Genomic DNA, 14,798 nt, shown 5'->3' on the forward strand with positions numbered 1-14,798 from the left:
CTTGGGAAATAAAGAAAATGCGCCTGCCCTGTAAGGAGAACTGAGCTTCGAGGCAGTCCAATGTTGTCCTAAATTGTAGAGAAAGATAATATAAGGCAGATGCATGTTTATAGGGGCAACTTGACCAGAAACACAATCTAGGCCCGGAAAGAGGCATATTGGATAACATCAAATTCTTCTCCCATTTCCTACTCCTCCATTCCCACCCCAAGAAACACCACTGACTTCCTCTATTCTGTGTAACATTGAAACCAATGTTTTCCTATCTTATCAGAAAAAAAGGAATAGCTTTTGTCCTCCAGCCTTTACCATGCAGAATAAGTGAGTACCTCCTTCTGTATATGGAATCCGTTGTGCACTGAGGAAGAGACTAAGGGTGAGCAGATAGAAAAAACTGAGGCAGGAGATAATGGGAGGAGATGACAATTGAGCAATTTCATGCCCAGCCCTGTGTGCCCTATTGCACAGGCAGGGTAAGTAGCATATGTGTAGAGAAAGGAACCTGGTCTGTTCTGAGAGACATTATTAAATGAAAAATAAATTATTTTTCAAATGAGTTTAATCAACAGGGGTGATCCAGAAACAGCAAAGTCCAACAATCTGAATAGGTAACTTACACTGCTTTTGCTACTTTGTGGTTGAATTTAGTCTCAATTTCACATAAATGATGATGCCTCAAAGATATTTCTCTAATGTATTTTGCGATGGGTTGTAGCTGTAATTAGCAAAAACAAACCTCAGAGAAATATGGTAGTTATTTTCATCATTCATAAAGAAAAGAAAAAGTAAAAATTGTGTTTTGAAAATTTTTTCAAAATTAGAAAAAAATTAGTGTCAAATTTAAAGAGGCCAAATGCAACAGCATAATTTTGGGTTGTTTTTTTTTGTGTGTGTGTGAGATATATATATATATATATATATATATATATATATATATATATATATATATATACATATATACATACACATCTTTCTTTCTTTCTCATAGATCACTTGTTCCAGTGATAAAACATTGGGAATGTAAATGAGAACAAGAAACTGAGCAAAGGGAAGTCCAAAGAGCCACTAGAATACATTCAATATTACTTTCAGTTGTATTTTGGTTTTATTCAAGTAACTCACTCTTTCATCTTGGATATGTGTCCAAGTGTTATCTATAATATATGTTTTAATTTTACAATATATATTAATGCAGTACCCTCAAATATGTTAATTCTTTAACTCGGGATTTTTACTTTTGAAACAATTGCAAATAAACTTTTCAAAATAAATAAAAATGAAATTACTCAAAAAATATATTTTATGATAACAAAAATTTGGAGACAAATAAAATGTTTCAATAGCAGAGAGGTGGTTAACTTAAAAATAGCACATTTTTCAAAAGATGTATATTTCTAATAAAAAGTAAGATGTTTTAGTTTCTATCAAAACTCTATATTTAGTGTGATTTCACAATGTACAAAATAAAATCTGTAAAGAAAAAAAAAATACCAAATTTGATATTTCTGAGTGGTGAGAAGGTAAGTAATAGTTTAAAATTTCAGAAGTAGTCTATATTTCCATTGAAAACATTATATTGACCACACAATGCTTTTACTTTGGGTAACTGCACCTTACAATTATATTTTTAAGAAGAAATTAAAAAATATATACAAAGGAAATATTCAAACCACAAAACTGATACAATAATTATAATTACATTTTTATAATTAATTATAAACTAGAGGCCCGGTGCACAAAATTTGTGCGCAGGGGGTGTGTCCCTCAGCCTAGCCTGCACCCTCTCCAATCCCAGTAGGATCAGGCCTAAACGGGCAGTCGGACATCCCTCTCACAATTCAGGACTGCTGGCTCCCAACTGCTCACCTGCCTGTCTTTCTGATTGCCCCTAACCACTTCTGCCTGCCAGCCTGATCACCCCCTAACCACTCCCCTGACAGCCTGATTGGTGTCTAACGGCAGTCTAGTCACCCCTAACTGCCCTCCCCTACAGGCTTGATCACCCCCAACTGCCCTTCTTTACAGGCCATCTTGTGTAGCTATCTTGTGTCCACATGGGGGCAGCCATCTTGTGTGTTGGAGTTGTAGTCAATTTGCATATTATTCTTTTATTAGATAGAATATCCTTTTTGTCTTTAATAATACACATTTGAAATTAAGTACAAACAAGCTTATTTATCTATGCATAAAAGATTAAGTGACCATTATGACTGGTCAACCAGTTGCTATGATGCACACTGACCACCAGGGGGCAGACACTCAACTCAGGAGCTGACCCCTGGTGATCAGTGCACTCCCACAACCAACCTCCTGCAGGAGCCAACTCACAACCTCCTACAGTCCCTCCTCCTGGCAGGCTAGCCCTAATCAGCCCCAATAAGGACTGGGCAAGAAGGCTATAGTCAGCCCTGATCACCAGCCAGGCTGAGGGACTCCACACATATACAAATTTGTGCACCGAGCCTCTAGTTTATTTATAAGAGAGCTTCTGAATATTTAGTTCATAAGGTTGTGTCTGATCACAGATATAATTTTTGCACAGTTGGTTATGTAATTTTTTCTGAGGTTGGGAGCCAGAACTGCTAGGAACAGACATCTTGGAAGCAGTGAATCTAAATATCACAAAGCAAGGTAGAGAAGAAAAGAACTCTTAGCTAACTTAAAAACATTTGCTTATGCTTAACATTATAGAGGCATATTATACATGAAGGAAAAATTTTGATTGCAAGGGTTAAGGTTAAGAAAACTTTGTAACTTAAAATAGTAAGCAGCAGGTTACCTTGAAAATGCATCTTCATGAAAATGCTCATTCTTCAGAAATACCAGATAATGAAACATAAGTTTGCATGATCATTTACTTTTTGTTTTTTATTAATATGAAACCAAAAGCAATAAAAAAAAAAAAAGACTGTCCTACTAGGAATACAGAATTGGCTTCTGAAAGAATTGGTGTTCATTAAGAGAATGAAAAAGTAGGAAATATTTATATATAATCTATATATATTCTATATTATAAAAGGCTAACAGGAAAATAGACTGAACAGTGGAGCTACTGGTCACTATGACGTGTACTAATCACCAGGGGGCAGACACTCAAGCCAGGAGCTGCACCCTGGTGGTCAGTGTGCTCTCACAGGGGGAGCGCCACTCAACCAGAAGCTCCCCTGGCTGAGTGGCACTCCCCCTGTGAAGTGGCGGTGGCAGGAGTGTCTCCCGCCTCTGTGTCAGCACTAAGCATGTCCGACTGCTGGCTTATGCTTGCTCCCTGCAGCCTCGGACTGCAAGAGGGCACAGGCCAGGCTGAGGGACCCTCTCCCAAGTGCACAAATTTTGTGCACTGGGCTTCCAGTTTAATGATAATAGATATAATTATTGAAGAATTAGCATATGCCAGAAACACTTTAGATATATAATTTAATTTCTTACACAAGGTAGATAATAATGAGCTCAATAGGAAAAACAGATATAAAGGAATAGAGAAATAGCAGTTTAGAGAAATATGAGATGAAAAATCTCACTGAAAAGATTAAAAAACAAAACAAAAAAAGACAGCAAGAAAGAAGCAGCACTTCATTTAACCTTGAGGAATTCATCAACATGATTATCAAACTACTACTCATTTCATAAGAACCTTTGGAAAATCCATCTGGTGCCTCCTCTAGAAAAAAATGGTTATTGTATGTTGATATTTAGAACCTTTAATTTGCACACACAAAACATACTTTTATCATGAAATCAATCACATTTACAACTATCTATAGAATAAAGAGCCAGGGTTGTAACAACCATTACAACCAAAGGCTTAACCAGGCCGGAAATCGGTGATGGGTTGCCTTGGCAACACAGCACTGACTGGGGCCACTGTTGGTGCCTAGGGGGCTGCAGATCAGGCCCAGTAAAAGGCCTGCAGAGAGAGGCAGAGTCTGATCGGTAGCCTCTGTGGAAGCCATTGACCAGGCAGAACTTGCCTCTTTCTCTCCCGGCCTGGTCAACAGCCACCTCCATTTCTCTCCAGGCCTCCACCAGGGCTGCTGATTAGCCCTGCCTTTCTGATAAGACCCCGGTGATAGGCCCAGATACGCTCACTGGCATAGAAACTGACCAATCAGAATCAAATTGGCCTGCAGAGGAGGGCAGTTGTGTGCAAGATCAGGCCAGCAGGGGAAGGCAGTTAGGGATGGTCAGGACAGCAGGGGAGAGCAGTTATGGGTGAGATCAGGATAGCAGGGAGGACAGTTGGCAGCAAGATCAGGCAGGTAGAGGCAGTTGGGGGTGAGATCAGGCTGACAGGGGAGAGAAGTTGTGGGCTCAATCAGGCCAGCAGAGAAGGGCAGTTAGGGGTGATCAGACAGGCAGGCAGAGGCAGTTAGGGGCAATCAGGCAGGCAGGCAGAGGGGCTAGAGGCAATCAGTAGGCAGGCAGGTGAGAGGTTAGGAGCCAACAGTTCCAGATTGTGAGAGGGGCGTCTGGCCACCAGTTTAGGCCCCATCCATCAGTCCTAAATCAGTGGTCCGACATCCCCCAGGGGTCATGGATTGGAGTGGGTGCAGGCTAGGCTGAGGGAACACACCCCCCCCCCCCCCCGTGCATGAATTTTGTGCACTGGGCCTCTAGTTTATACATAATTTAATGAAGGACAAAATGCCACATGGTTAAAGTTAAGTGTGGCTGACTATATTCCAAAGATGACTACAGCAATAGTTTCTATCCTATGCTCTTCTTACAGTGAGATATTGACAGTTCTATCAAGAGGTACAGGCTTATTACATACTGTCCCCTTCAAATTGATGAGTTTTTGTGATGTTTTAACCATAAAGTATGGCAGAAGTAACATCTGAGTCTGGATCATGAAAGGCCATACCATTTCTGCTTTAGAACTAGAATATTCATTCTTAAAGGCTTTGGCCATGGGAAAGCAGTGGAATTGCCCAAGGCTGCCATGCTGTAAGGAAGCCCAAATTTGTTGAGGCATTGTGGACAATGAAGAGGCACTATAATAAATCTCACAAAAAAAAAAAAAAAAAAAAAAGCAGCTCACAGGATGATCTGATCACAGCTTCCTAACTGGGCGCATATGGTGGGCTGACATTTTAGCAGAATGTTTCTCTTTCCCTCAGCAAGTCCTGCCCATTGTTTCTGTACATCTATGTTAATATCTTTGAAATGCTTCATAATCTTGTTAACTGTCCTGAAAGCCAAGCCCTGCCTAGCTTTCTCCCACCTTTATGTAATATTCTTTAGCTTCATTCCCTCCTTAATTTCCAATGTATAAAACTGCCACACGGCCATTTCCCCAAGCATTTGAGATTTTGGTTCCTGGCAGTATCAGCAGTTTGGCTCAAATAAATTCTTTTGAAAAATACCTATAGGTTTTTGCATTCTTTTTTCAATAGCAGAGAGACTGCTTTCAGAGGCCCTGAGATTATTTGAGAAGAAAGAGATGTTGAAGCACCCCCCTTGTATTTCAGCCCTTCAGAGTTCTAGACCCAAGCATTGTCTGACTATAACCACATGAAAGGCCATGAGAAAGAAGTGGTCAGATGAGTCCTTCCTCAATCTTTCATCAGAAATCATGAAAGAGAATAAAATTATTGTTTTGAGTCACTAAAATTTGGGGTGTTCTGTTATGCAGCAACAGTAAATAAGATTTAAATATTTATTATGGAGTAACATCTATGCTAGATCATGCTCCTCAAATTTTTATAACTATACACATCGCCTAAGTATCTTGTTAAAATGAAGTCTTGTCTAGTAAGTCTGGAGAAGAGCTGCAGATTCTGCATTTCTAACAAGCTTACAGGTGATGCATATGCCGTTGGTCCACAGCCCACACTTCGCATAGCAAGGCCCTGAATAACAGTTGACATACGAGTATCTTACCTTCATCTGGAAGCATTCAGTCTTATTTTCTTCTTGGCAACATGACTGAACAGCTGTTTCATAGCAAGAAGACATGGCCAGAATAGTGGGTCCATGCAAGAATGGATGCTTTCTAGAAGTTTCATAAATGTACCTGTAATGTGACAAACCCGAAGTTGTGAACTTTAGAGTTCAAAAACATATGCTGATACTGTTTCTTAAAAATTTAGGTTTGCCATAGCCGGTTTGGCTCAGTCAATAGAGTGTCGGCCTATTGACCAAAAGATCCTGGGTTCAATTCTGATCATAGACACATGCCTGGGTTGCAGGCTCGATCCCCAGTGGTGGTGTGCAGGTGTCAGCCGATCAATGGTTCTCTCTCATCATTGATGATTCCATCTCCCCCTCTTCCTCTCCCTTCCTCTCTAAAATCAATAAAAATATATTTAAAAATAATTTAGGGTTCACTTAGTTTTGTTTACCTGTACCACATAGAATATCATGGTGAAAGGTATGAACTAGCACTATACTTAATGCATCAAATGTTCACAATGGATAGATTATTATGAGGTTAGTCAGACATTCTGAGTGCCCATGAGTGACCAACTGTACCTCTAGGGTAGTGGGGAGGGAAAGAGAATCAGTAATCAAAACTTTTCACTCTTACATAAGCAAAGAAATTAGAAAATTTAATAGTCTAAGCTGAATTGTAAGTGCAGGATTATACAAGAGTACAGAAGAGTTAAATTTAGAAGTTCTTTCTAGACTAGGAAAGTTGTGCTATCTTTTCAGTTCAAAGTAGCTGACTTTTTCTACAGTTTTTATATAAATTACTGTTTCCTTGGTTGAGAATTAATTCAAGTTCTTGACTTATAACTATAACGGAAGTAATTAGAAAATTATTTGTCCCTTAAATATTTATAGTTGTATACACATAAGTTAAAATTAGCATATAAAATAGTCTCTTAATCACTGACTTTATTGTAAATATTCAAGAAGAGGTTAAATTTGCTGCCTGAGTATTGGTTAGAATTTTTAATCTCTGAAAGTTCAACTCAAATCTGATTCTATAATTCTCACCTACAGTAAATAGGTAGCCAATTTTCTGATCCCATTTGGTTGCCCTTAATGTCAGACAAGTTGGAACCCTCTCCAATTTCTGTACCATCATCCTTTCTCCCTATGTGGCTAAGTCCACTTAATTTTTTCATGAAGGCTCAGTAATTGCTGCCGCAATTCTGCCCTTCTCATGGGTGAATTTAAAAAATTAGCATTATTCAGCATTGTCATGCTGTCTGCCCACTCATCTCTGGCCCAGAGTTTCATGACTAAAACCTGAAACCTAACTTCTTTTATGATCTTGCACTCTAGATCCAGCAATCAGATCCTTGCCTCATTCTTGGTGTCTGAGCCTGTGTTGGTAAGATGGTCAGAACTGGATTCCCTGAGAACTGAAGCCTTATATTTCTCTTGTCATTTCTAATTCTCTGTGTATTGATTTCCTGCCTCTAAACCCCAGTCACTTGCTAGCAAACCGCTCTCAAAGTATAGACTCCTGTGTTAACTAGAAAATCAAAATGTAAGCTTGCCTACTCATTTGCCATATGCTGTCCACTCCAGGTGGGAATTATAGAACCAGAGTTTTTGAGTAGAAAACTCACCCCTGACATCTACAATTGTTACTTACTTATTCCTAGTGTCCCAATGACAGCCTCTGTGGCCACACTTATCAGATACCACCCCTCATATCCCCTGATGAACATCCCAAATGCCAGCCCCTTGCCTGAGGTATTACCTGATCTCTTTTTCTAGTACTCTCTGTTTATTATGCTTTACAAGCTTGACTGTACATTTCAACTTCATTTGCTTCTAGTTTGACTAACCTAACCTTTAAGGAGATGGGTGCATTATAGGTTCTAGTCACTTTCAATTTTTCATGGCTCAGACATTTCCATAACCTAACTGAGTTCACTGAGACCATAATTGTCAGTCGGGGGGAGGGGGAGGGGGAATATATATATATATATATATATATATATATATATATGCTCAAATTTTCACTTTAATTCCATGTAATAGAGCATTGTGTTCTCAGAGGTTGTTATGTAAAAAAATACCTGTCTTCAAAATTGGAAAATACTCTTCTTCTAAGACAATGGCAAGGAGAAACGACTTACCTCTTCTTCACTAACGCTTGATTCTCTTTGTTCACCTCACAAATCTGCTCAGGATTCGGAATTTGCAATATTTCCCTGTAATCTGCTTCATCTTTTTTATTTAATAGGAAACACTTGTGTCTTGCAGTGTTATTTATATTGCAACAGTCAGAATATACATGTTTGTCAGCCATTCCTTGATTATTACATATATGTTCTAAGAAGGTGGCCATCTGTAGGAGGAAATAATAACTTAAAAAGGAAGCATGTGTATTTTACATTCCTAACCACAGGAAGAGTAATGAATTATTACTTTTTAAATATATTTTTATTGATTTCAGAAAGGAAAGGAGAGAGAGGGATAGAAACATCAATGATGAGAATCATTGATTGGCTGCCTCCTGCACACCCCCTACTGGGGATAGAGCCCACAACCCAGGCATGTGCCCTTGGCCGAAATCAAACCTAGGACCCTTCAGTCCCCAGGCCCACACTCTATCTACTGAGCCAAACCAGCCAGGGCAGGAATTATTTTTTTTAATAGGCAACTGAGTGCAGAATGTTATACTTTGTATCCAATAGTCACTGGATATAGTTCTTCTGAACAAAAGTCTTTTAGGTTTCTAAGTCTAAATTCCCACATGTTGGATATTGACCAAATAGAATTTATTATTCTTTCCTTCCCTATGTAATTACTTCATTTTCATACAGTTCATAGGTATTAAAATAAACATAAGCCAGAATGTCCAGGGTCTAAATAGATAGTAGTTTGCTTTCCTAACTTCCTAGTTTTATTTCCATGGAAACTTATATTAAGAATTGAACTTTGAAGCAATGTGTATTTAATGTCAAATATTCAAGTGGAAATGTAATAATTCAGTTAGTTTTCAAATATCTTTTGGTGGTATTTGGTAAATGTGTGGAATAGTATAAACTTCAAATGAAATGTTTTAAGATTTGGGGGATAATGGACTAAAATCTTCAGCTTTTGAAATGTAAATAAGAAGAAATTACTATAAAATAAGTGAGTCTAGCCACTGACATAAGTACTTCATTTAAAATCTGTTTCTTATAAAGCTAATGATTTTTTCTATATCTACATGCAGTCTAATAAAAGGTAGGCTGTAAAAGAAGGGATAAAAATATTACAAATAAGGAAGAAAACTACTCATTTGTATTTTAAATTTTTGCAGTGAGAATAATTGATCAAGTAGATAGGTGGGTAGGTAGATGATAGATAGATAGATAGATAGATAGATAGATAGATAGATAGATAGATAGAAGAATATGTTAGTTTTATCAAGAATTTGCTAATCACAAGATAGACATACTTTATAAGAAACAATAGTAATTCCTAAGATTCCAAGATTATCTACTAACTTGGAAAAGAGCCCATAATAATATTCACTTCTTTCCTCTCTTACATATTCTCTAAGAAACATTTTAAAATTAGTACTTTATTTTCCCAGGAACCTTTATACAAAGATGTCAGACTACAGTAGTTTAGTGATAGATGCAAAGAAATCAAATTAACAAATTGACATTTAGGCTATAATTCATTTACTTGAATGTTTGATTCAAAGAGTCCTAGAGTTGAACTAATAAACTATAAGTTTATAAAACTATAAAGATTATATCTTAAGTATGAATATGTACATATTGCTGCCTTACAATCTTCAACCAATTTATTCAGTGAGCCCTCCTTATAACAACATGTGTTGCTTGCAATTTAGTTAGAGAGAGAGAGAGAGAGAGAGAGAGAGAGAGAGAGAGAGAGAGAGCGCACAAGATGTTCACATACCAACTGATAAGAGCATTCTGAAGGTGACTCATTTGGCTTGAGGCTCTTGCACTTCTCTGCAAAATCTAGTAACTCTTTAACTATGGTTTGTACTTCTTCATAAGTGGATTTCTGAAGAAACTGAGCAACCATAATGCTAATGCTGGAACATGACACTGTGAGTGTTAAAGATAGAATTGAATCCTTTTCCACCATCATTCTTGTTATCTCATTGTCCCACTCCACTCCCCCTAAATAATTAATGTGATTTTAAGTTTCAGATAGAAGTATATTGACAATAAAACTCACATGTCTCTTAAGTTCTCCTCCAGATAATTCTGGCTATTAGAGTGCTGCATGGCTGGGGGGAGAGGGGGAGTGAAGAGAAAGAGGCTTTATATGCATAACAGGAAAACTTCCAAATTGAAATCCTCCTTTACAGTTCTGAAATCTATATTTATTCACTCATAAATTTCTAGAGGAATTTTTGATTATCATAATAAATTAGAAAAATTACTAGAATATATCTTTGCTTGGTATTTAGACTGTATTCTGAGAATGACATTTCTATTCAATATATTGTGCAGTTGAAATCTATCATTGGCCTACAAATGAGTTACATGTACTTATATTGAAATTTCTAAAATAATTGAACTTGATGATTTGGTTATTTAACTCTTTACATTAGAAGAGTTCAATACCACACTAAAAAATATTAAGAAAATTAGAGTTTGCTTCATTTGACAAAAGTAATATCTCACATGTTTGGATTTGCTCGTCATCTTCATCTTATTCATCACCTCCACTCACCACATTGTTTTCTGTTGAAAACAATGTATTCCTTCTTATACTAATAGCTTCTATAAAGCTTAGCAGCTATCTAGTAAGTAAAGAAACCACTATTATTTGCCATACTAACATAGGAAAAGGCTTTAGAGATAGCTATTCTGAGTTCAACTTTGAGCTCTGATGCTTAATGTGGCTTTGAAAAATAAGCTCTCAGAATTTGTGTTTCTCTATAAAAATGCAAACAAGTTCTATTACACTAGATAGTTGTTCACATTAAATGAAATCATCTGTCTGAAGCACCAAGCATAGTGCCTGGCTCACAATAGGTACTAAATAATGTAGCTCTAATATTATTCTGCTATTATGAATACTTTTGATTTATCTAAAGCCATTTACCAAATTTTAAATGCAAGTTAATCTCTACCTGTGAGTACCTGAGCAAATAATATGACCCTGCTTTAATTTCTCAACAGAGTGAAAATAAGTCTAAAATGAGGTCTTCTTGTGAATTGATTCAATATATTAGCTCTCTTCATTCATTCATTCTATAAGTTAATTTCCAGCAATTTTTAACAACCCAATGACAGTGATGAACACTGAGAAAGAGAAGTGTTTTCATATTCATTTTAGTAGGTCATTACCTCTTACTCTGGGCACATGGAATGTATAAATTGGAAATAGGATTCCCTACCTGCATCTAGTAAACTTCTCTGAAGAGTTTGACATTTAATGTGGCTGAAGAAAGCAAGAAAATATATGAATCTGACAGTCTTCATTTTTTTCAGACAAACTTTTATGGAAGGTGCTCTATCATTTGAGGGAATTGAAGAGTCCCCTTATATAGTTAAACTTTTTTCTGGTGAATATTTAGCCAGGCCACTATGACTTTGATCAAGTCAAAGAATTCATAGCAATGAAGAAATGTTGTTGATGGATAGCCATTCATTAACGAATACTGGATTTTAAAATGAGTTATGTCAATGTACTTGGTTTTTTAATAATACACCATGTAGGCCTTGCAATGAAGTAATCAATAACACTTTGGGTAAATATCTCTTTTCCTGAAAGTATCTGCTGACACGGTCAAAGTTCTAAACTGAGGGAAGAAGATAAACATGAACCCACCCCCAATTCAAATAAATGGTTAAGGCCCAAGTTTCAGTGCTAGACACCTTTTCAGGTTCCTGAGAAAAGTAGGAAGCACGAGCCTTTGGAGAAAGCACAAGGGAATGGGACCAAACTGATTTATGCTTATTGTGAGCCTGGCGCTATTACCATACTAGAGGCCCAGTGCAAGAAATTAATGCATGGGTATGTGTGTATGTGTCCTTCAGCCCAGCCCGCACCTCTTCAATCTGGGACCCTTGAGGGATGTCTGACTACCTATTCAGGCTCAATCTTACCAGTACGATCGCACCTAAATGGGCAGTCGGACATCCCTCTCACAATCCAGGACTGCTGGCTCCCAAATGCTCACCTGCCTATCTTTCTGATTGTTCCTAACCGCTTTTGCCTGCCAGCCTGATCACCCCTAACCACTACCCTGCAAGCCTTATTAATGCCTAACTGCTCCCCTGCCAGCCTGATTGCCCCTAACTGCCCTCCCTGCAGACCTGGTCACCCTTAACTGCCTTCCCTGCAGGCCTGGTTCCCCCCAACTTTCCTCCTCTGCTGGCCTAATCACCCCTAACTGCCCTCCACTATAGGCTTGATGGCCCCCAACTGCCCTCCCTTGCACGCCTGGTCCCTCCCAACTTCCCTCCCTTGCATATCTGATCCCTCTCAACTGCCCTCCTCTGCTGACCATCTTGTGGTGACCATTTGTGTCCACATGGGAGCAGCCATCTTGTGTGTTGGAGTAAAGGTCAATTTGCATATCACTCTTTTATTAGATAGGATAATAGCAATACCCTTTCTTGAATAAGGAATTAAGACAGGGTCATATTATTTGCTCATGCACTCACAGGTAGAGATTAAGGCTTGTCTGACTTCAGAGCCTATACCAGCCAATAGCTAGTATCAAAAGCTGAGGTCCCAACATTCCTCAGCTACTGTCTGCTTGCCTGTCATTGAATTCTTGCATCTAAGGCAGGAAACAGGTAACTACTGATTAAATAAAAATTCTAAAATAAATGTAAAGTCCACATTTTTGGAAATGGGACCTCACTGATTACCACTTTAATCATTCCTGTCCTCAGTTTCCTCATTTGCAGATGAAGGGTTTGGATCAGGCCATCTCTAAGGCAGGCAGTCCATTGCTTGATTCTGTTACCCATGTATTCTCATTTCTGGTCTTCTAGGCAAAGTATATCACAACTAAGAGAGATATTTGTTTAAAAAAACAAAACTATTATTATTTGAAATTGGGACACACTGGCTAATGTAAAGAATACTGATGGCCATGTGTGATAGAAAGCCAGGGTCAGCAAATGGAAGAGTGTCTTTGCCAGGTTTCTGTCATAATTTTCAGGGTTCTCTAAATAGTCCCAATGCTCAACATTTCTTTAGTCATGCATTCTTAGAGCCCTCCCCTTGAGATCTTACTCTAAACCTCTGGGAACTATCAGAAATGGATCTATTATTCTAGGGATGACATTACTCATTGATGATTTCATGCTTTCTCTCTGAACCTAGACTCAGTCTTAAAATTATTCACAGAACTATGCCATAGGACAGCCACTGTTAACTGATTGGAATTGGAACTTGTAAAACTCATTAATCTTTCTAAAAAAAAAAAAAAACTTGAATGAAATTAACTTCCCAGGAGAACCATCCTCTCAGAGTAAGACTTTTGAAAACATAAAAAGATGTTAAGCCTGATGGTGGAATTTCAGACCAGAGGAAAGACAAGTAGTTATTTAAGAAAGGGCGAGGAATGAGTTTTGTGACAGGATTCAAAAGACAGCAAATGATTTGTTCCCTAAGAGAGTTAGATCTTCAACCTGACCTTTAATATAAGAAATGGAAGGTGTACAAGTACAGAACACACTGATAATTTTTAACAAATGTTATTTGGACAGAAAACTTGATCCTTGCCCAACTAATGGAAACAGAGTTCAAAGGAACTTCAGAAAAAACCATGACTGGATCCCTAGACCCCACCAAAATCCTGGGTGGTGGTTGTTCGTGCACTCATTAGTCTTGACATTCATTAGTGCATCAGGAGGCGTATCACACTTACAAGCATCTCTAGTACCAGAGCATTCTTCCTGCACAAGTCTAGGTATGTTCTACTCCTTAGGTTTTGTCTGAGCAATACAGAATAAGTGGTTCTGAGTCCTCACTTCTCCATGTAAAATGTGTGTTTTGAATAAACCATTCCTCCCCTTTTCACATCACATTGGTCAGTATTAGTTTGTTCTCTAGCACATCAGCAGAGAGTTGTGTGGCAGTTTCCTTTGTGATGAAGAGCCTTGTGGTGGTAACAGGTTTCTAGGGCTCAGGTGCCATAGCTGCTGCTCTTAGCATAATATTGGACACAGAAGAGGATCCACTATTTGATACAATATAGAATTAGCTAATTGTGCTCAGTCTCACTTTTGTTGGCTGAATTTATAATCTATTATTTACGTAAAACTTTCTTCCTTGTCATCCTTATTAGTAAATAAGTGTTTAGAAAAAAATGGCAAAAGGAAAAAATAGCTCCATGAACTGAATACCTATCATCTGCTGGCCACTGTATTAGGGATGTTGTAGTAGAGTGGTTTAATATGTTTCTCTGAAGCCTTTGTGACATAAAGGTTATTCTCCATCCTACCTAAAGCAATGGAGGTCTAGGTTGCAGAGAACTTGTCTGAAGCCGCTAGTATGCAGCAGGTTAATGACAGTAGGAATTTGAAATTCCCCACCCTCTTCTCACCCTGTATCTTCAGCTTAGACCTGTGCAGTGTGTACCACAGCAGGGCCCTTTTCCCAGCTCTGCACCTATGACATGTGTGATTGCTTGCTTATGGACCTTCCCCCCTGCCCAGCAAGACACAAGAACCATGTCTAGTTAACTCACATTTGTATCCACAATATCTGACACACAATAAGAGTCTGATAAATATTTGTTGAATAAGTGAATAAGAATCCCAAACATTATGCCTTCCATGCCATACCAAAAAAACTTTGTGAATAGTCTCAAGTATTACTTATTAAGTGATCATCATCTTCACTTTCAGACATTGAAACACTAAAGCCTTAAAAGTTAAGAGACTGGTAAGGATGGTCAG

At 38.1% G+C, this 14,798-nt stretch overlaps 1 protein-coding gene across 4 annotated transcripts in view; it reads right to left on the reverse strand.

Moving 5' to 3' along the window:
• Positions 1 to 11,396, reverse strand: part of LOC311623636 (alpha-fetoprotein-like) — a 32,052-nt gene extending 20,656 nt beyond the window's left edge. Inside the window, exons 1-6 of one of the 4 annotated variants that reach the window (XM_084885992.1) lie at positions 11,276 to 11,390; positions 10,105 to 10,156; positions 9,817 to 9,958; positions 8,037 to 8,248; positions 5,881 to 6,013; positions 618 to 715 (exon numbers count right to left, since the gene is read on the reverse strand). In XM_084885992.1, the coding sequence (XP_084742118.1) occupies positions 618 to 715; positions 5,881 to 6,013; positions 8,037 to 8,248; positions 9,817 to 9,958; positions 10,105 to 10,156; positions 11,276 to 11,360 (722 nt within the window). In that variant the 5' untranslated portion in view covers positions 11,361 to 11,390. Of the gene's footprint in view, positions 1 to 617; positions 716 to 5,880; positions 6,014 to 8,036; positions 8,249 to 9,816; positions 9,959 to 10,104; positions 10,157 to 11,275 lie in introns of all 4 variants that reach the window. The other 3 variants (XM_084885995.1, XM_084885993.1, XM_084885994.1) reach the window with 3 other exon arrangements.
• Between the last annotated feature and the right edge of the window lie 3,402 nt (positions 11,397 to 14,798).

This window comes from Pipistrellus hanaki (genome assembly GCF_964339955.1).
Source record: "Pipistrellus hanaki genome assembly, chromosome: 1".
Classification (NCBI taxonomy): Eukaryota; Metazoa; Chordata; class Mammalia; order Chiroptera; family Vespertilionidae; genus Pipistrellus; species Pipistrellus hanaki.